Genomic DNA, 23,769 nt, shown 5'->3' on the forward strand with positions numbered 1-23,769 from the left:
TAATTTAACATGTTTACAATCTATATTTTTACCCATTTGCGTTAAAAAAATAAAAAAACTTAAAAATAACGATTATGACAATTGTCACATATCTAGGGTATATATTCACTGAAGTTTTATTTAAATATGTTATCAATACTTATTTTGGCCCATTTACGTCAAAAAAGGTTTAAAAATAATGATTATGACAATTGTCACTTTTCAACAATGACATATAATTATAGATCTTCATTAAATTTTAATTAAGCATGTTTACAATCTACAGCGTCTACATGACAGTATATTCCCTGGATGCAAACCCCCCTCAAAAATACTAAAATGTTATCCAATTTAAAAATGTAATGGAATTTTCTAGATTATTAAAACCTACCCCTACCACATACCCCTTTATAGATATTAGGATGCAAACTGTTCCTACCCCCCCCCCCCCCCGCTCATGTAGACACTCACAATTTATATTTTTACCCATTTACAACAAAAAAGTTCAAAAAACTTTATAAACAACGATTATGACAATTTTAACTTATATCTATGATACATCTTCACTGAAATTTTATTTTAACATGTAACAACTATTACTCGGGCTAAAAAAATAAATAATTTGAAATAAAGTAGCGCGGATGGCACGCTACTTTAACAACTCTGATTATTAGTCTATATAGTCTTCTAGATTGTAATACATTAAAATATAAATAAATTAATTCATGTTTCACAGTTGCATAATAATGTTTTTCGAATCCAATGAAAAATTTTGTGCAATAAAATTCATATTAATAAGTGTTAAGCAAATAAAAGATTCAAGCAGATTTAGTATATCTTGAAACAGTTGATCCCCCTTCAACAAGCGCAGTTTTGAATAAAACGTTAGCATTTTGAAACATACCATCTTTCAATGAGACCACTATAAACTATATTTATTAAAAACATAATCGTTATCATTATTCAAATTGCTTTATATTTCAAAAATCTAAGAGAGGCAAAAGATCAGATAAATATAATTTACATATTTTTAGAATGCCGCTTAAATATAGTATTATTTTTTACAAAGATAGGACTCAGCTATCTTTTATTTTGGGTTGAACTAAACAAGGTTTAAAAAAAATGTTTCATACTTTGGTAGGCTTGTATTAAATGTTAAAAAATAATAGAAATAAAATTGATGAATAAATTTAAATTATTGCTAAACCTATTTACAATGTTCGTAATTAAAAACTAAATACAGTAAATCAAATGTTATTATTTCTTGCACTTGCAGTATTAAATTTTTTATTGTGACTTCTTGTTCAAAATTTCCTTAAATCAAATCAAATATAAATAAAATATGCCTGAAATAATAATCTTTTGTAAATTTATTATAAAAATGATTTTTTATGTTAATTGTATCTTAAATGATTATCAAAATCAATCTTAATATAACTCTAAATTCCATGAAAAATTAAATGAACAATGTTTTTGCCCTCAGGTTAAATTAAGGATTGATCATTGCGGATAGCATCCGAAATAAAATTCAAGAAAAAGAAATGTCTAATTTATTGAACTAAGGAAAGAAGCCTGTCGTTAGTAATCATATTAATGAGTCTAAAAAATTATTGAGAGAGTAGAGTAACTATAAAGCAAATAGTGAAATTGATAAAGATAAAATGATAAATTTTGAAAATAATGAATTAAATAAAGTTAATAAAGCTACACCTATTTTAGTTAAAAAATATGGTATAATTTTAAAGAAGTTATGACGTCTAAATGATTATCAAGTAGATGTTAAACTTAAAGAAGGTTTTTCACTTTTCTTGGCATGTCGAGTTCCTTTTGAATGAAAAAATGAAATAGAAGAATTAGACAAATGGGTGAATGATGGAATTATTATTCAGATTGAATATAGTAAATGAGCCACACCATTGGTTTCATTAAAAAAATCTAATGGAAAATTGAGGCTGTGTTCTGATTTCCGAGTTACTATAAATCCAGGGGTTGTGGAAGTGAAATATCTATTGCCTGGAATTGAGGTAATTTTTGCAAAATATATTTCCAAAATTGATTTTTTTTTCTGCGTATTTACAATTACCTTTAAATGAGGAAATTCATAAATTGTTTACGATAACGACTCGTAAAGGATTATTTGCCTTTTGTAGAATACCGTTTCGATTAAGTGCCATCGCAGATTTTTCAGCGTAATATGGCATCAGTTTTTCAGAGCCTAAAGGGAGTTTTTTATATGGATGATGTGTTAATTACTGGTGTAACACCGTAACAACATAATCAACGTTTGGAAGAAGTTTTCAAAAGAATTCGTGATGTCTGAGGGCCAACAGAGAAAAAAGTGTTCTTGGGGTAACAGAAGTTATCTCTATTTGGGACATCAAATTAATTGGGATGGAGGTGAAACCGCTTGATAAAAATTTGGAAAATATATCAAATATGAAGCCGCCAACTAATAAAGGGAAGATTCAATCATTTTAGATTTTATCATAGATTTTTGAATGATTTTGAACGGGTTGCAGTAATTTCATATAAGCTATTATAAAAGAGGGTTCATTTTGAAAGGGCTAATGAACAACAAATGGCATTTGAAATGTTAAAACGTGTGTTTAAACAATGATTTAGAAGTAATATTAGCTATTGATGCATCTAGCAAGAATTTTATTTTTTTCAAGAGTTTTCCGAGAAGCGGAAACGCGATATTCTGTTATTAAACAGAAGACTTTAGCGGCTATGATTTAGCCAATGTCGGGAATATTTAATTGGAAAAAAAATTGTAATGTATACCGATCATAAACCAATAATTCATTTATTCAAAAAGGATAATATTAATATTATCTCTACGATACAACGTTGGTCGTTATTAGTGGGAAGTTTCAATATATAAATTAGATATCGTCGAGGCAAAGAAAATTTTTTGCTTTATTCAGGTTGGGATCAAGTGAGGATCTCGATTTTAATAAAAATAAAGTAATGGATAAGGAGAAAGCAATGGTTTGTTATTTCACATATGTTAAGAGGTGTTCTACTAATTGGGAAGATTTTAAATTCAATGTAAAAGATAAAGAATTGAGCCAGGTAAGATTATTTTTAAAGGGGAAAAACCTGTGAAAAAATAATCGTCCCTGGTGGATGATTGTCTAATGCGGGGAAATAGGATTGTAATTCCTTTTAAATTACTTAGTAAAATTGTAGATTTATTACATGCCGGATATCAGGGTTAGGATAAAATGAAATCTTGGGCTCGTGAATTATGTATGGTGGCTTGGTATGGGTAATGCTATTGAAAAAATAACAAATAAATGTATTCCCTGTAATAACATGTAAATAATAAAAAATTTGTCTCTATCTTCTCAATGTGTCCATGAAAAAAATTGCAAATAATTAAATGTATTTCCTGTATTAATATTTAATTAATAAAAAATTTGTTTCTATCTTCTCAATGTAGCCTGGGATGGGTAAAGATATTGAAATTTGTGTTGGGCTATAAATGGAATGTGACACTAGAAAATTAAGGAATTTAAAATGTTGCTGATTTAAAAATTTTTTAACACATGGTTAATTAAAGAAAGTCATTTTTATAGTAATATATGCCATTTTGTTAATTTAAAATATTGTGGATAAAAAATTTGATATATTCATATTAATTGTATTTTTTAAAAAATTTTGTTAGACACTATAAATTAAAAATTAGAAAATAGTTTTGATAGAAAAAATTCTTTTTTATAGTTGACCATGTGCAATTTGTATTTGACGGTCCAACAAAACAGTGAATCTTTTGTTTAAATAATGGTAAATGACTGTCAAGTGGGAAAAAAAAAATTTTTTCCCAAAGTTTTTATGCATCAAATTTATAAATTTACAACTAATATATAAATATTTTTTTTGATTAAATTGTTAGTTTATTTAGTCTTGTATACAAGGTTGCCTTTTCACTTGAAAACGTGAGTTTTTCTTTTGAGCCCCCATACCCCCAATTTACGAGCCTTCGCGCTTTTGCATCGGCCGGGTTAATCGATATAGCATACTCATAGTTAATATGTTATATTTTATGTAACAAGATTTTTAAGACAATATTAAATTTAATATTTTTTTAAGACAATATTAAATTTAATATTTTTTTAAGACAATATTAAATTTAATATTTTTTATTGATTTACTAATAACAATTATGATGTATTATTTTCCCATGTTTATAAATATAGTATATTAATTATTATATTTTATGGATGATTTTACAAGAGGCAATAAAGATCTTCCATCAGCATGATAGAGTTAGGCTGAAAACTCTTTGCATGAATAGTTATAATTTAGTTTAACCATAAGTTCAGCTTCCAATGATGATAAATGTAATCTATAAGTTCTTTTCACCAAGCAGTAGTAATTAGACTGAATATTCTCTCTGATGATTGAATGAATAAAAAATATAGAATTGTATATTTTCTCTATCAGAGGTGAGTTTTATTAGAAAGGAAATCCATCCATTTTTCTTGTGTATTCACTTGATTTTTTTCGATAATTTATCTTCATAATAGGATAAATGTGAATATTCCTCAAAAAGAATATCTGTATCATATTTGATATTTTATAATTAATAATAATTTTTTGAAATTGTTCAAATGCTGGACATTTTTTTAATGTCATAGGGCTAAGATATTTCCTTATATTATTATCATACCGTTTTTCTATATATTCTATAATATTTTATAAACCTCTTTGATTCAATTTAGCTTTTTCTTCGACATTTTGGAAATGTTCCATAAAAATTTTGTTGAATTTTTAAATTTAACGAATTCTTAGTTTCTAGATAAGAGTGATTATATATTGCTAAGACATCTTTCGATTGTAATTGTAAATTTATGTTATTGGCAAAAGTGCTAACGTTAAGGACATCACCTAAATATGCCTCTGCAAATCATCTTCAAGAAAAAATTTATAAAATTGGTGGGGTTGCTGATAATGATAAAAAATATTCTTTATGGGGTTGATAATACTTAAGCAACCGCTCAATCGTTGGGATTAAAGTAAGCCAGCGTGTCGGGTGGCTAAGTAATTCTTATTCTATCAATTCCTTTAAAATTGTAACTATTTTTGTTGAGTTTTTAAATTGATTAGAGCATTTAATTACTTACTCTCAATAACATATTTGAGAAAAATTATGATTTTTTTAAACGAATTATGAAGAATGTGGCATATACAACCTAATGGTATAATGTTGTTATTATGGCTTTTCAATTCCGATACTTTGATTTTTCTCAAAGCTAACAGATGCTATATCTGCACAATAGGCCGTTACATTTAGCTATATTAATAAAACTTTAGCTTTTAACAACCAAATAAAATAAACTGATTTTAAACCCAACTTCAACCTATCTGGGATAAGATATTGTCATTCAGTAAAATGTGCGATTACCTTACAAAAATATAATAAATAATTCATAATATATCTCTAAATTATATTAAAACGTCAGATAATAATATTTGAAAGCAAAATTCATAATATTAAAATATTTTTATTTATTGAACTTTGATTTCGCCCATATTTTTTTTCCTAAATTGCTCAGAAAAAATTACTTCAGAATTTTGACTAAATTTCAGATATTTTTCTTAAAATCTAAGACTATTTTATAAGCGTTTCATGCATTCTGAGCAATCTATTTTTAATCTGAGCGCTTCAGTTTTATACCTAAGCGATTACTATATTTTTCTGGGCATTTGTGTTTTCAATTTGAGCATTCGTTATTTATTTTGAGCGTATTTTATTTCTGATCATTTTATTTTTAATTCTGAGCGAGTAAATAGGAGCCTTTAACTTTGCCTTAATTCTTTTAAGAGTTCAAATCAAAGATTCACACCTTGTAGGTTATTCCAATAAGGCAAGAGGCTGTCTGATAACAATTTCTTAGTCTATTTATAAAAATGAGATGGTGTATTGCGTTGAGAAATAAAATCTCTTCGTGAAAATTACACGTTCGTCAATTAAATGAGCTTTTCGACAAAATATCTTTGTAATTCGATGAATTTTTAATTGCTTCAACAAATCACATGTTGCATCAGCCGTTTTCTCGTCAAACATCCCCATAACATAACTCCTATAGAAATGTTTGAGGATTGTTTTAAGATATCAAATTTAAAAGCTTCATCATACTGTGGTTAAAATTCTTTACCTATGAGTATTCAAGCTTAAATTTGCATCCATTAGTATTCACCCGAGGATTGATGTTCTTTAGCCCATTTGAGTCTCTTTCACTGTGTCAAGAAGAACTTTTTCTTTGCTTCAAAAATAGCAGATTTAGATAAAGATCATTTACGATATTATAATCTACCTTATAAAATAAAAACCCCCATAGAATGTAACTTTCTATTGCAGGTACTAATAGAGTAATTCTTTGAGCAATAATTCGATTCAGTATATGACTTGTAGATAAAAGTCTATTTTCCCTCATTAAAGTTTTCTAACATCTCAAATTTAGTTGAGTTATAAAATCTTTCACTTCCTCTTTTTAGCTAAAACTAAATTATTTTTGCATCTATAATGATATCACGCGCAGTTTCACGATTATTCATCGATTTTTCAAAAAATTCGTCATAGGGATCCCATCTATATAAATTTTAGTTTTTTGATCCCTATGAGTTGGATCGTGCATTATTTAGTCAAAATGTAACTTCCAAAAATATTTTAACCATGAAAATTAGCAGACGATAAATATAAAAACAGCTGATACAACTTATTTGAAAAATTAGTAAATTAAGTATGATTAATTTGATTCTTGAAATGTCGTTCAATTTGATTTATATACTATTAACATATCTTAATATATAGGTCAAGTAAACCTCTATATATTTATTTTCTCTATATAAAATTTTATCTTGAATTTAATATAGTAAATCCTCCAAATAGTGAAAATTCAGGGCAGTTAATTATCTGGTCACTTTATAGAGGTGGTGTTAAAGAATTGTTTTAAGTATTACTTTTTCAAAAGATAAAAACAATTTTTTAATATAATCAACCACAATTATTATCTTTCTGTGTAATCTATCATGTTTGTATTTTTTAACTATTTTGTGGATTTAGAAAAGCGATAGCCATAGAGATGATTACAATAAAATGTTGTATTATATGATTCGGACAGACTGCAGTCGCTGATACCAACGGTATCAGCAGTGGCAATCTATATAAAAACGTTTAAAATAAATATTACAGGGGTAGGTAAGACCCTTAAGGATAAGATTATGTTGGCCCCCAATTTCTACCAAAAATAAATTTAGAATCTAATAATAATCAAGCGACAAATTCGAACTTTTATATATCTATTATACAATTAAAAATATAATTAAATGTAAAAACTTGCGATTTTTTAAAATGGCGACTTAGCATAATCCCAATATTTTGGGTGTGGGAAGCATCTAAAGCGGCGTCTATTTCATCTAATATGTAAATAGGAGCAGGCTTGAATAAGAGTAGAGCCAAAATTAAGGATAGAGCTATCAATGATCTGTATATATTTGATATATGTCAAAACATTAAATATGTAATGATGAAAAAAATACCTTTGTCCTCCACTCAATTCAGTTAAAGATTCTATCCAGATATCGTTAAAACTAACTTTAATCTCTAAGCCCTGCAGAATAGTTTGACCTTCTGATGCCGTGAGTTTGACATATGAACCAGGAAGCAGGGTCGAAAATATAGAACCAAAATCCTAAACCAGTTAATTTGAATGAATATCAAATTTAAGTTTATAAATAATAATTATATCTTTCGTTTAATAATCCAAATATGTTATAATCAAGATATAAGGAATTATATTAAAATTTCTTTAAAAAAATTGATCAATTAACTAAAAATATAGCCTTATAACTTTAATTTATCGTTCCATGATTTCTAAAAAATATTTAATCTTCTAATCAACAAATTATATACTAAATTTTCTTATAAAATCCTTTCCTTTCCATAGAGGTAAGCAGATTTTATATCCATATGGGTAATCCCGGGGCAATTTATATTAGTCAAATCTATTGTGTAAAGATCTTGAATATCCCAAGAGAAAATTAATATTTCTTAGATAAAACTGGAATAAACTTGCATGTTATACCAATCTACGCCTGGGCTTCATACAATGTCCGTCCAATAATAAAAATCCCATCCTCTAAGGGTAAAAATGTAAGCATACTTTGTACAATTTGAACTGAAGGGGTAGTCCATTATAAAATAATCGAAAATGGGTTATTATCTCTTGATTTTATGACAGAGCTTATCAGTGTCTTACCACCAGATGCAATAATTGTAATGGATAATGCATCCATCCATAGAAGCCATCTTATCGATGCTCATAAAGATAGGAATGAATACTTACCACCATATTCACCTGAGCTAATTCCATCGAAGCATTCAATCCTAGCCCTAATTCAAGAGATGAAATTATTGGGAATATTATCCAGCTCTTACACGGATTTATTCCTTATGATTTTATTAACTTTTACAAATACATGCAAAGCTATTTGATGTTGGGTTATCGCGGACAACTGATTAATTAGGTAATCCTTATAATTGATTTGTATTAATAATTATAATAACTATTTTAATTTCTAAACATTATAAAATTCATTATATTTTTTATGTATTAATTATTTTGTCGAAGTTATTAAAAATTTATAGTATTATCATATTTTAATCGAAATAAATGGATACACAATTACAAAATAATTATATTTAAGAAATTATAAAATATTTTCAAATATTTAAAAGACTTTTTACAAAAAATAATTTAGAATTTTTAAGATAAAATTTAATCAAAAATCTTACTTTAGCATTCTCAAAGAAGATCAAAAATTATTTTTCATTTTTCATCAAAAATTATATATTTACCTTTCTTTTTATTAAAAAACGATTAATCTTGTTAATTAATTGCTTGTCCATTTATTTAATTTCAATATGTATTAAATTAAAATATCTTATTATCTTTACCCCCTTTTATTGTTAATTATAAACACTCGTTTCACTGTATACAGATTTATATATAAGCTTTAATATTTTATATAACTATGTATAATATGTAATATAAATAGAGGTCACAACATCGGAAGTTATTCTAGAGGAAACAGAATGGGATTCAATAGATGACATAAGTGTAATTTTGAAACCACTTAAGGTAACAATCGGAGCAAATGTGCCTCTCCGATTTGGCAGTTGGATAAATACACTTTAGAAATTGGAAATAAAATATTTCCAATGATTTATTAGGGCATATGAGATTAAGAGAGGATACTCATTTAAATAATAATATTCTATATGCATCACTATATTTAGACCCCAGATATCAAATCCTATTAACCATTGATCAGGAAGAGGTTGCTAGAGCTCATTTAACGGAATTATGGGGAAAACATAAATCATTAAATTGTAAATTATTGAATGCATCAACATTAATTTCAACTACAAATGATCTTGATGATGATTTTGAAAATTGTTATTATATAAAGGAATTAAATTAACAGAGCATCAAAGTGAACATATTCCAATTGGTTCATTATTAGAAATTTTTTCACTCATTAGAATTAATAAGGATGCAAATATTTTAACTTCTAGGAAGATAATAGTTTAATTTATCCAGAATTATACACGCTGGCGAAAATTGTTGTAGGCGCCCCAGCAACAAAAGTATATTATATTAAAGTAAATTAATTACTAGGTTAGCGTTGAACGATCATTCTCATCCTTAAAATTTATATTGTTGGACCTAAGGGGAAATTTTAATGACAATATTTTAGAAGATATTATGATAAATAGCATAAATAAAATTTTTCAAGTAGAAATATGTTATTTTTTAAATTGTATTATAGTATTATATCATATATAATAATTATGATGATAAAGTATTTTTGGCAAAACTAATTAAGCTAAATCGAAAAAAATGATGTTTCTATTATTTTAACTAATTTTAATATAAGTCATTATCCAAACCCACTTTTTTAGAAGGAGGGTTCACATACCAGGTTCAGAGCGTACTTGTTAAAAATGAAAGGAGAGTTCGTGTCCAGACAAGAAAAATTTCCATATCATGGAATTCGTGTGATTGCATTAAGACGCCTGCCATCGGAAAAGAGATCAGAAGGCTTTAATGAGGTAGGAAAACCAGTTGACCTAAGTGCTTTTGATAAGATTTGATTGCACCTCGAGTATCGGGTTTGCCGACCGGGATTACAATTGCAATGTAAATGATGCAAAGCCATATTGTCATCATCAGTATGACATTTGCTGCATATTATGGTAAGAGCCTGTTACAAGAGATCATAGCCGAGCTCGTGGTTGTCGAATTCAAGTTTGAGATTGTTAGATGGAATAATTTTTAAAAATTCATATCCCCGATCCTTGATAAATTCAATGAATATAGATCTAGCTAAGTAATCAACGGAGTTTTTCATAAGTGATAGATCAAAATCCTTATGTTTTACAGAGTTCGGTTGTGACGGATTTTGTCTACTCCGTTCTAGTTGTATTCAAAAAAAGATCGTGGACTGACAGATGTTTGTCAATTAATCTACGTGCCTGAAGGTGGCTAGCAATGAACGTACATATTGAAATTGACAGTGGGGATCTACCAAGACCGCCATGGAAGGAAGACTTGATGTTTAAAAATTATTATGGCTCTTATTCTGGTTTCAATCTTACTAGATGTACCCTCTCTAAAAATAATGGGCCCGATCGTAGGGAGTAAAGGATTTTAGGGATGTTGAAAAAATTCTTAATTAAAAAGGCCATGTGAACAGAGAGACAGGGAAGAATGCGTTTTAAATTTTCAAAAATATCGTCTATATCATTAAATAAAAAAAATTACTGACTCCTCACCAATGGGAGAGCCCAAATGAAATAAATTTTTCAAGGGGATTGGTTAAAACCAAAAACGCTCAATGGAATAGTATTTTCGCAATATTCGGTTTTGATGGTTAATTAAAGTCCAAGACTGTCAGTGGAAGCCTTAATAATATTAACAGCCTTTTCCACCTCAGCGGAATCGTCAAAGATGACCCCATCAACAATATAACATAAATGTAGGGGCAGCGAGTAATCATTTTTTATTTTAGTTATCAAATCATGGATTCCCATAAATAAAACTATGGAACCCAGGGGGTCACCCTACTGAATACCTTAGAAGGGGATAAGACATAATTGCCAAGTATCAAATGGGATGGTTTCTTATAGGATGAAAGGATATAGTTTCTAAAAACTGGGAAATGTTTTATGATTGATATTTCGCAATTATTTTTAAGTTTTTTTCTAATATTTGAACACAATTTAAAGCATAATAAATTATGTATTTTATAAATATTTTAATTTTTTATCATATATAAAAGTTTATATATATCTATAATTAGGAAGATAATTTATTTTTAATAAATAAAAATATATTTTTATTCACTTAAAATTATTATTTTAGACATGGCTAATATATTGTGTATATGGTATTTATTTATATTAAACGAAATAAAAAAAAAAATTATTCATAAAGTTTTGAACGAATAGAAATGTTTACAGCACTAGCAATTAATGAAGAACTAACAAATCTATAATTAATTTACTAAAAGTTCTAAAGTATGTATAAAAATAATATCTAAAATAATAATCATGTATAAAATATTTTTATAACCTTATTAACTTGAACGTACGCTTTTTGAATTGTTTGACATTTTTTGGAATCCAATTGTTTGATGAGCTCCTCAATTTTACGCTTGTCGGCTAGAAGCGTCATTTTTTTATTCATCAACTCTTTATACTTTGATAATATTTGAAATTGAGTTTAAAAAATTATAACTTTAAAATTTAAATGAAAGCACAAATTCAAGTAAAAAAACTAGTGAAAGATATAATAATCTATAGTACTCAGTTACTAGTTTACAATGCGGGTTTGTCATAGAAATACCAAACAATGCATTGCGCAATTCACTGAGTAGTAATCCTTTATTTTTAATTTTTGTGCCCCACTTATGAGATTTAGAGAGGATACTCATTTATATAATAATATTCTATATATATCACTTTATTTAGACCCCAGATATCAAATCCTAATAACCATTGATCAGGAAGAAGTTGCTGGAGCTCATTTAACGGAATTATGGTGCCAAAGTGGTTTTAGATATTATTTTTTCCTCTTTTCCTCAAAAGATGCGTAAAAATTATCATCTCTTCCATATATACTTTTTATCATTCAAAATTTTTATTCTTGTTAACATAAAAATATGCAATAACGAATGGATGTAATTGTATTTAAAAATTCTTTAAATTTATAAAAAAAATGATCCAAAATACGGAATAATATGATTGTGTATTTTATTTTTCATAAGTTACAATGTTTATGGGTGAATGTAGTGTTGTTAAACAGTTCCATTTAGCCGAATTTTTAAAAGGGCCAAATCAAAATTTTAACCAAAATATTATTACCTATACCTCAAACGGAATGTGACTCGTTAGATATTTTAAAATCCTTTTATTCTTACCAACCTTCATTATGTATAACTCCATGTGATATACAGATTAAGATATCAGTATTTTTGGATGCAGTCATTCTTCTAACCTTAATGCATTCTTGTTTTGTTCTAACAAGGTCATTCCTAGGGATGTAAATTTCCCGGAAACAAAATGAGTATAAAATTTTAAACTATTTTACAACAAATATGTATATTGGTTCCTTTCATTAATTTATTATTATGAAATTATTTATAAAATAAAAAATATTATATGATTTTATGTACAATTATAAAATAACCCAAAACAATAAAAAATATAGGATCGGATTGGGTTTTTAAAAAAGATCGACCCAATCCGATATTTGAAAAGGCTAAATATCGGTGCCGATCCTTATATTTTTGGAATTAATATTGGGTTTTTTTAATGTAAATACTAGAAGTAATGCTAGGTGAAATAGGCTGATTATATGTGGATAGAAAAATTATTTATTTTATTAATGATAATAGCAGCTAGTTGTTAACTAAGTACGCTTTTTTGGCAATATATATTTTTTGCAAAATAGCGAGCTACCTTTTTGAAAGTAGTGAGTAGCGATTTCCCTACTTTTCATAATAAATATTAACTCTTTAAAAATGTATTTTAATTAAATTTTACTTTAACAATAAAGATGAATTTCGAAAAAAATAATTTATAATTACAATTTACAAAAAATCATGGTACACCAATTACTAATACAGTTGTTTATCTTTTGTGTTAGCTTCGAAAATTTGCTTAAGTGCCAATAATATAATAAAGATGGTTAAACTTCCATCATAGATTTAACTGAGGAAAAAAATTGAATATTAAATGATCTAAAATATTAATTTCGACTTAAATGAAATCCCAATAGATTAAAAAAATTTAATCTACAACCCAATGTTTTTTAAATTACAGCCCGCTAGACCATTTGCACCTGTTCGATGTTTAAAAATTATATGAATGGTCTGTTCTTTATTTATATTATTTTTATATAATTATAAGAGACCTAAATTTACAAAACCGGGCAGGGCGGTTTATAAAAAATTAATTCAAATATATGAATTAATTGATTGATAAATAATACAATGGAGTGTTAAATATTAATTTGCTGCTAATATTTTCAATTTTCCTTTGAAGCAATTTACAAAATTCCAGGCCGGTCAATATATGAAAAAAAAATATGGGTCGAATACACAGGTAGTGTTGTTAATTTGCTTGGTCGTAAATTTTACGACCCTCTTATGTTCTCAGGCCGACCCGGAGTCCAGATGAATAATGTTCTTTCAAATATTTCAAATAAAAAATATTTATCAATAATATCGAACTTAGTAAAATCCTGCAAGCAACTCAGCTTATGGTTAAGAATTTTTTAATCGGGACCACTTAGGGCTTATAAATATCAAATAGGATTAAAATTAGGTTAGCTGAGAGTTTATCTCCAGCTATACCATCCTGATCCTAGTTAGATAGATACGAAGTGGGATTTGTTTAATTTCATCAACTAGAGGACGAATATTTCATAATATAATTATTAAAAAATAATTTTTATTTTCGGTTTTTTTAATAATAAAATTAAGTATCTGTAGCTAATTTATTGAATAAAATACCATGTTTTCTTATGTGATAAAAAAATTAAATTATATATTTTCACATGATTTTAAAATCTAAAATATAGATGTGATATTAAAGCCTCTAGTTTCTATAAACATAATCAAATATTTTTATTTTACATTAAAAATTCAACATAAAATTGTTAAATTTAGATATATTTAAAAAAATTTCGTGGCTCAACCAGGGTTGCCAGATATTCTTCTATTGAAAACGTGAGTTTTTATTTTAGAAGGGACTTCGCCCCCTCCCCATACCCACCAATTTGCCCGCTTTTAACCGGACTTCGGCCGGAGTAATTGATTTAGCATACTCATCTAAGTTAATATGTTATATTTAATATAACAAGATTTTAAAAACAATGAAAATTCTTTATCTAATAACAATTATGATATATAATTTTCTCATGTTTATAAATATAGCATAATATTAATTATTATATTTTATGGATGATTTTAAAGAGGCAATAAAGATTTCCCATCGGATTGAAAACTCTTTGCATGAATAGTTATATTTTATTTAACCTGACGTTCTTTTCGCCAAGCAGTAGTCATTAGACTGAATATTCTCTCTGATGAAGCATTTGAATGTGGAATAGAAAATATAAAATTGCATATTTTCTCTATCAATGGTAAGTTTTTATTAGAAAGAAAATCCATCCATTTTTCTTGGGTATTCATGTGATTGTTTTTTGATTATTTTTCTTCATAATAGGAATAAAATTGTGAATATTCCTCAAAGATAATTTCTGTATCTATGTTTAGCATTTTATAATTACTAATAATTTTTTGTAATGTTCAAATTCTGGACATTGTATTAATGTCATAGGGCTAAGATATTTTCATATATTATCTATAATATCATAACGTTTTTCTACATATTCTATAATATTTTTTATAAATATCTTTAATTCATTTTTGAAATTTATTGCCTTTTCTACATCATTATTATGTTGTAAAATATTTTTAGAAACGCTCCCATAAAAATTTTGTTAAATTTTTGAATTTAATAAATTCTTTAGTTTTTGGATAAGATCATGTATATATATTGCTAATACATCTTCAGTTTGCAATTGTAAATTTATGTTATTGACTAAAGTGCCAACGTTTAGGACAACACCTAAATATGCCTCTGCAAAATCATCTCCAAAAATTATTTTCAAAATTGGTGTGGTTGCTGATAATGATAAAAAATATTCTTTAAGGGGTTGAAAATACTTAAGCATCCGCTTAATCGCTGGGATTAATGTAAGCCAGCGTGTTGGAACATGGCAAAGTCACTGACCATTTTAAATTGCACCATTCTACCAATTCTTTTAAAATTGTAACTCTTTTTTGTCGAGTTGCTAAATTCATTATAGCATTTAATAACTATACTCTTAATATCATATTTAAGAAAAATTATGGCCTTTTTAAACGAATTGTGAAGAATGTGGCATATACAACCCATTGGTATAATATTATTACTAAGGCTTTTCAATTCTGTCTAAATCCTTTAATTTTTCCCAAAGTTTACAGATGCGTTATCTGCACAATAGGCCGTTATAGCAATTTCAAGTTCAGCGAATTTTAAATTTTCTAGCAAGCATCTAGATATTTCTTTAGGGGTTTCACTGTCAGACGAAAAAATTTTAAGTAATTAAACATTTATTCCATTCTTTTTGTTGAAGTATCTAAGTAATAAGGGAAATGTTTTTATATTACCTTTATTCTATATGCACCCGTTAGTATTGAAAACGGATGATGTTTTTTAGATCTTTTATAATATTTGCCCTTAATTTATTTCACGAGTTTTAATAAAAGATTTATAAAATCCAGAGTTGTTAAAGTAGCGCGCTATCTTTTTTGATAGCTATAGCTAATAGCCGCTACTTTTTTTAAAATTATTTAATTTTTTAGCGCGCTACTTCGCTACTTTTAAAAAATATAATGAATGTAAGTATAAATATGAAAATTTAAATATAATATCATAATTAAATATATTTTTTATAATTTATTATTTAATTTTGAAATTTAAATATATTTTCAATTTTTAATTTATATTTTCAATCTGTGTTAATAATCTAAAATGGCATCGCCCATGGATATCCAAATCCTTGAAAGTGATTCAGACATGGAAGAAAATGTACTTAATAGCTCTAATAACGATTTCCCATTCCCTAGATTTAAAATAAATATTAAAATAAATATTAAAACAAAATCTGGATTCAAATTCCTGTGCTTAAAATGTAAAAAAAATATATCATCAAATCAATCGAGTAGCTATAACCTGAAGAAACACCTAAAGGTAAATTGTTATTTTTACATTATAATATTATTTATTTTATTAGAATGTTCACACCAATTGCTATAAGGAAATAGAGAAAAAATGGTATAGGAGAATCTTCATTAAAAAAGACAAATACTATTCAAACCAAATTAATGATAATAAACATGCCAATATTTCACAAAAATTGGCTGATAAAGTAATTATTGACACAGTTCAGCCATTGTCCTTGGTTGATAATCCATCATTTACTATGATGATTAAAACTTTATCCCCTGGCACAACAGTTAAATTGATCTGACTAAATATTTTTAGAGCTTATTTGGGAATCACAGGCCATTGGTTAAACCCTAGGACTTTAAAAAGAAGATCTGTGCCTTAACCCTTAAAGGAATATAGGATGCCAGACATATGACGTACTTGCAAATAAAATTATTGACATCCACAAGTCTTTTAGGATTCATAATAAAGTTTAAGATGGTTACTGATAATGGGTCTAACTACCAGAAGGCATTTAGGTTATATCACAAATTTATTTATAATATTTATTTTAAGTTATGATTTTTTGGGCAGTAAATTAATCAGAATGGAATGATTATTATTTAATCTATAAAATATTTAGTATTTTAATATTTCACATTATTTATAGAATTTTTATTAACTAAATACACACATATTTTAGTAATATTAGGATTATCATAATTTATATCAAATTATAAATAAAATTAGTGAAATTAACTAATAAAATATAAAACAGAGGTGAATTATTTCATTAATTTTTATTGTACAGTGTCATTGATCTAATCTAACATTTATTAAGATATGGTTATTGAGTATTTCATGGATGATTAGATTTTTACTATATTTATTTCTTATTGATTAATTGCCATCAATTTATATACAGTACAGGGAATTCATTCAATGTATTCATTTGATAAAATACTTTTGCTTAGTTACATTATAATTCCTGAGGTTCAAAATTTAGAATACTAAGAAATGATTTTTCCACTCCATTTTTGATAAATATTACTAGACATTTCTATTAAAACTGGATGAATAATTTAATTTGTCCTATTTAATATGAATATAGAATATTTGGTTAGGATAATGCTGAAGATGAGATATAGAATGATAGTCAACATGTATTGGAAGAGGAGGAAATAGGTGTTGATGCCGGTTTAAATTATTTTATAATACATGATAATCTAATCAATATTCTATAGGATCTTCAACTAACTCCACAATGTTACCCAGCCATCAGAGATGCTCCTGTCATAATTTAAATTTGATAGCAACATTAGATGCTGAAGGAGTTTTAAATGATGAAGATTTTAAAAGGGTGTCAAGATCGACATTTTATAAATGTCAAACTTTATGGAATAAGCAGAACAAATCTCCTAAAAGTTCTGACATGTTTAAAAAAAAATTAGGGAGGTATTTATTAACCCCTAATCGTACAAGATGGAATTCTCTATACCAAGCAATAAAACTAATCGCTTTTTTTCTGGAGGAAAGAAGATTAGAGATTAATTATCTCTGTGATCTTGTTGAAATTGAATATATTAACGATGAAGAGCATACTTTTATAAAAGAGTATACAGAAGTAATTCTAATTAATAATGATTCATTTCCATATCATTTTAATTTTTTAGGTTATGCAATAAGTTGCTGTTTCCCTTGAAATTTTGTAGGTGAGGATAATATGGAGATGGGGTATTATGTTCCCACTTTAAGTATCCTAAATACCAAATTAAAGAGATTGAATAATCTAATCTTATGCCAGCCCCTAGTAGACTCTCTGTTAAAAGGCATTGAGAGAAGGTAAATAAAATTTATATTGTTTTGATTTTGACTGAAGATTTATTCTAACTTAATGTTTAAAGCTAAAAAATTTATAAAATTTTATGATTAAGATATATTTAAAATACTCTATTTTTGTAACTTCCCAAACTTATACAATGATGACAATGTCTTAGCGGCAATGATTCATCCAAAGTTTAAACTAAACTGGCCATATATAAATTCCGATGATGCCAAACATCAACGCGATAGGCTAATGGCGAAGCTGAATAATCTTACTCCAACAAACATAGATTGCCGAGTATCTACCACGAAGACATCCTCAAATAATTTTTTGGAAATTAAAGATGATTTAATAGAAAATCCAATTGATCTTTTTTTCAATCAAAAAATAGTGAAATGAATATTTTTGATAATTTTTCATATATTAAAAATTTAAATATAAAATTAAATACCCCCTTGCCCTCAAGTGCTAGTGTCGAGAGATTATTTAGTAAAGCAAAGCTTATACTTTCTGATCGTCGCTCTAGACGGGGATGATAATATTGAAATGATATTATTATTAAAATGCAACAAATTAAAATAAATATTTATTTATATTGCTTTTTTTTTTAATCTAAACTAACTATATTTTTATATTTATAAATGTTGATTTTTATATATTATTTATTATACATTTACATTATAAGCAAAAAAAAATTGTTTCTAAATTTTTTTTATAAAAAGTAGCTAATAGCGCGCTACTTTTTTGAAAAATAGCGAAAGGGGTAGCGCGCTACTTTTTTTGACAAATAGCTATAGCGGTAGCGCGCTACTTTTAAAAATAGCGTTTAACAACTCTGATAAAATCAATAAAAGAAATGTATAGTTATTTAAATTCACTTAACCAGAGCAAATCTGAATTCTCACATTTAAATTCTAATGCTCCCAACACTCACGATTTCAAATTCACATCAAGCGTTGAATTAACACATCTAGGATCGCCTGTAGGAGGACACGAGGCAATAAGCACCTTTCTTCATTCCACACTTGACATACTCCTTAAACTGGAGGACATCTTTACACTACTTCCATCACACAAGTCCCTTTTTTTGCTAAAAAATTTCTTTTTCATACCAAGGATTCTTTATGCACTTCGGTCAACACCAATTTTTAAATATCCTATTCCTCTCCAAACTTACGAAAAAGGAATAAAGGACTTAACCGAAAAAATAGTAAATATCAGATTCAACGAAACCGCTTGGGCCCAAGCAACTCTTCCAACCAAATTTGGTGGTCTCGGCATCAGATCTCCACATGACTTAGCAATAACTATTTTCATATCGAGTAGTCTCTTGACAAAGCCAATAACCACCGCTCATAATTCTAAAGAAGACCTTTCCTTAATCGTGGCTATGGATATTTGGAAAACAAGGATCAATGCTGATTCTCATCCCCCCACAACCCATAGACAGAAAGATTGGGATGCACCAGTGGTTGCTCGCTGCGTTGAAACTCTCTTATCTAGCATGCAATCTACCGACCGCACCCTATTCTCTTCCCTGCTCAATGGTACGGGACATTAGTTTCTTGAGGCCATCCCATCTACCAATCTTCAGCTTCAACTATCCAACAATGAATTTACCCACGCCATCGGCATTCGTCTAAATTGTTCCATCACTCACCCTCACATCTGCTCAGGGTGCAACTCGCCAGTTGACTCGAAGGGTAGACATAGTTTACATTGTCGCTCCTGCAATAGACGATTCATCAGACACAAGCAATGTAATACAATCATCCAACATGCACTGAAATCCGCCCAAATTCCTTCCACTCTAGAACTACAGGGTCTTTTTAGATCTGACAATAAACGTCCTGACCTCAAATCCCATGGAGGAGAGGCCAACTTTTGGTATGAGACTATTCCTGTATTGACCCCTTGGCCCCATCCAACCACGCCATCAACATCCTTGACCAGAAGGAACAACTTAAAACTTCTAAATACACAGAAATAATAAACGATCATTGCTTCATCCCAATCATATCAACCACTCTTGGCACCTTCGGCAAACTCGCCTTAGCATTTTTCAAAAACTTAGGATCACAAATCAGCAAACTCTCAGAAGAACCTCGAGAGGGTTTTTTTCTTCGTCAACGATTATCCATAGCGAATCTCAAAGCTAATTATATCAGTTTCAATGGTAGTCTTCTAGCCAAAGAGCTATCCTAGACAACACTTAGTCCCTTTTTCATTTTTGTTTCCCTGCGTCACACCATCTCCGTTCTTTTTTTTATAGTATTATTATATATTTTTCAAACATTTTTAAATATATTAAAACATAAAATATTATATTTTCGTTTTTTTTAATATTTTATATTATTTATTATTTGAAAATTGAAAATAAAGGATTTTGAATATTAAACTTTATTAAAATTAAAAAATAAAATATTATAATTATACTTGATAACCTTTCTAAAAATTTAATTTCTGTTGTGTCAATGAATATGATTAGTTAGTAGAACTATTAACAAATACTACAATTTTTTTAAATATTTTAAAATAAAATTAAAATTTTATATTTGTTTTTAAATATTTTAAAAAAATATAAAAATATTTTGAAAAAATTTAAAAACGACTAAGAGTGATTATTTTAATTTACTCAAAAAACGTGAGAAAAGCGTGAAGTGTGAGAAAACGTGGGTAAGTAAAAAATTAGGTATGAAATCGTGAGAATCACGGCTAAATCGTGACATCTGGCAACCCTGGGCTCAACCCGACCAGGCTGAATTTTTTTTAAAAGATATTAGGCCCGACCTAGCCTGAAGCTAATTTTTTTTAAAAAAATGTCCAGTCTCTAATGTATTATTCCAACATTCTCGTTGAAAACAGGTATAATTATGAAAATTATATTTTTTCCTTCTTTTAAAAAAATTTCGGAAGAAAAGGAAAACACATTGGTTTTTAATTATGATGTTCAAAACTCTTATTCTAATATCAAAAAAATATTCGTAATCGTAAATAACATCAGCATCGCTTTTCTTATAATTATATAAATAACCACATTAAAACTGAAACAGAATATAAAAATTAAATCAAAAACATAATATAATACTTAATATTATATAATCATTTATTTTTAATTCTCAAAGATATTACATAATTAGAGGAAAATAGAAGTGAACAAGTCAAAGTAAAAATTATTATATTGAATATTTTTTAAAAACAAATTTTATTATTTTACAGTGAATGAAGTGAAACGAAACGCAACAAACGAGTATTATTATTATTAAATATAAAATAAAAGGGGGTAAACAAAATATTACATATTGAAATTTAAAAAAAATAAAGATTCATGTTTAAATAATAAAAAGATATTTATTTTGTAAATTTACAATTTGTGATGAAAATATCAAAGTACATCTCACATGCGTTTTTTTAATATTAATATATTTTATAAAAATATTAAAATTTAGGAGAAAATGGTAAACCTCATAAGATATTCTTAATTTCTGATTCATCTATCAGCATTGCTGAGATCGTTAAAAATGAAGGGGAATGAGAATTTTCTCCTTACTTTTATAATAGTTGTTACTGGATATTTGAAAATAATAACCAAAATACCATTTAATTTCTATATCAATATTTTGTGTTATTCCTGACTAACTAAGACATCCCTACTACTTAGAGTATAATTATTACAATCGATATTTATACTAGCTTTTATTTGATATCCACATCGATATTTTGTGTTGATAAAAATATTCCTGACCCCCCCCCCCCCAAGACCTAGACCCGCCCTCTATGAGTGATTATTATTATTACTATAAAAAAATATTTTAATTACCTTTTATTTGATATCCATATCAAAAAAAATATTTTTTTTACACCCCCCCCCCTAGACCAAGTCACACCCATCAAGATAAAAAATGAATACTTTCAATCTAAAGATATTTAAATTAAATTTTATTTGATACCCATATCGATATTTTGTGCTGATAAAAATATTCCTGACCCCCCAAGACCTAGATTTGCCCTCTATGAGTGATTATTATTATTACATTAAAAAATATTTTAATTACCTTTTATTTGATACCCATATCAAAAAAAATTATTTTATACCCCCCCCCCCCCGGGTATCCGGAGTTCAGACCCGAATCTGTGCTCGGGGTTCGTGCTCAGAGCTGGTTTGGTCGATTTTTTAGACCCAAACCACGGGTCTGGGTTTTACACAACCAACCAATTAACAACACTATACACAGGGTCTGAGCTAAAAAAAACTCTTACGCCGTTAGCGGGAGAGCTAAAACCTACAGGTTGGTCTCTAAGATAATGTGCAATTATATTGCTTTCATTAAATGGCATTCACCCATTTTACCACTTCGTAAAATCTCATAAAGGTTGCCAATTTAGCACATTGAAATAACATAAAATGTTAATTAAAATGAGTTTTTAATAACTTTTTCCTCCACCGATTCCAACATAACGAGGGCTTTATTGTTAACAATTCTGGATAATTGTTGTTTTTTATCCTTCAAGCTAACCAATTTGACTTCCATCTCCTTAATATTCATAGAATTGAAATCGTAGATGGTGTTTGGTTTGGCAAAAAATATGGATTCTTGTTTAATCCATTTGTTTTCGTTCATCAACTTGTTGACCTGTGATAAAAGTTAAATAATAATTAAAAATTCACATAATTTTAGATAATTATTGTTTTAATTATATTTTTAAGAAAGAGACAAAATTAATTTATTCGCTTTCTTTACACGTTGGACCAGTTCCATATATGGCCTATTTGGAATATGTGCCGTCCTAAAAATAAAAGAACAGATTTGACTAAGCCTTACTCGGCGCAAAGTTTGGTTAGAGCCATAAAAACTATAGAACAGAACTTAACAAATATTTTAAAAAATAACATGTAAAAGATGTTATCGCTTCTTTTATCAAAAGTTGTCGATTCGAGCCGGAAAGCTGAAATAATATAATTTTCATAACCGTAACCAAATCGTTATAAAAAATTGAAAGGAAAAAACTAAACCGATAAATATTTTAGAACTGTTTTAAATCGGTAATAACAGTTTTGAAATTATATTTATATATTCTATAAGACTGGCATTAAATAAAATATTTTTAGTGCACAATTATATGTGGCTATATTATATCTATGTTTTAAAATAAAATAATTTAACTTATTTTCTTAATCATTTATTTGGTTTTAATTTTTAAAATATTTTTATTACCGAAACGAACCATGATATAAATCATTTAAAAAATAACAGGAATGGAACTAAACCGTTTTAAAAATTTAAAAGCGAGATGAAACTGAACCGTTATAACTACTGGTTCAATATCCTGACAAGGGCGATACAATTAATAATTTTTATTTCATTTAACTTCATAATAATGTTATGAGTGGGCGCAGAGAGAATAATTTCCTGTAAACTTTGGGAATTCTCCTGAAAAATATTAGCTTTATTTAGTTATGGTCCTTTTCCCAGATTTTAGGTAGAAAAATATTTTTGTTGCCGTTTAAGATAGGATTATCATTTTTTAGAATAATGAGCTTCCTCAAATTAAAAAAACTAGCAACGTCGGCGGTTAAATAAATATTTTTGGATTAAATCTGACCAAGCTAGCCTCAAATAAAAATTAAGGC

The 23,769-nt window shown here is 27.5% G+C and overlaps 1 protein-coding gene across 1 annotated transcript in view; it reads right to left on the minus strand.

Annotated features, from left to right (window-relative positions):
- Window positions 1-797: 797 nt before the first annotated feature.
- The window catches only part of LOC135926804 (structural maintenance of chromosomes protein 2-like), a 28,624-nt gene continuing 5,652 nt past the window's right edge, over window positions 798-23,769 (minus strand). Inside the window, exons 3-7 of the mRNA XM_065462735.1 lie at window positions 22,571-22,771; window positions 11,625-11,750; window positions 7,528-7,679; window positions 7,325-7,472; window positions 798-908 (exon numbers count right to left, since the gene is read on the minus strand). Coding sequence (XP_065318807.1) covers window positions 798-908; window positions 7,325-7,472; window positions 7,528-7,679; window positions 11,625-11,750; window positions 22,571-22,771 — 738 coding nt within the window. The remainder of the gene's footprint in view (window positions 909-7,324; window positions 7,473-7,527; window positions 7,680-11,624; window positions 11,751-22,570; window positions 22,772-23,769) is intronic.

The sequence above is a fragment of the Gordionus sp. m RMFG-2023 genome, chromosome 3 (genome assembly GCF_954871325.1).
Source record: "Gordionus sp. m RMFG-2023 chromosome 3, tfGorSpeb1-WG-v2, whole genome shotgun sequence".
Lineage (NCBI taxonomy): Eukaryota > Metazoa > Nematomorpha > Gordioida > Chordodea > Parachordodidae > Gordionus > Gordionus sp. m RMFG-2023.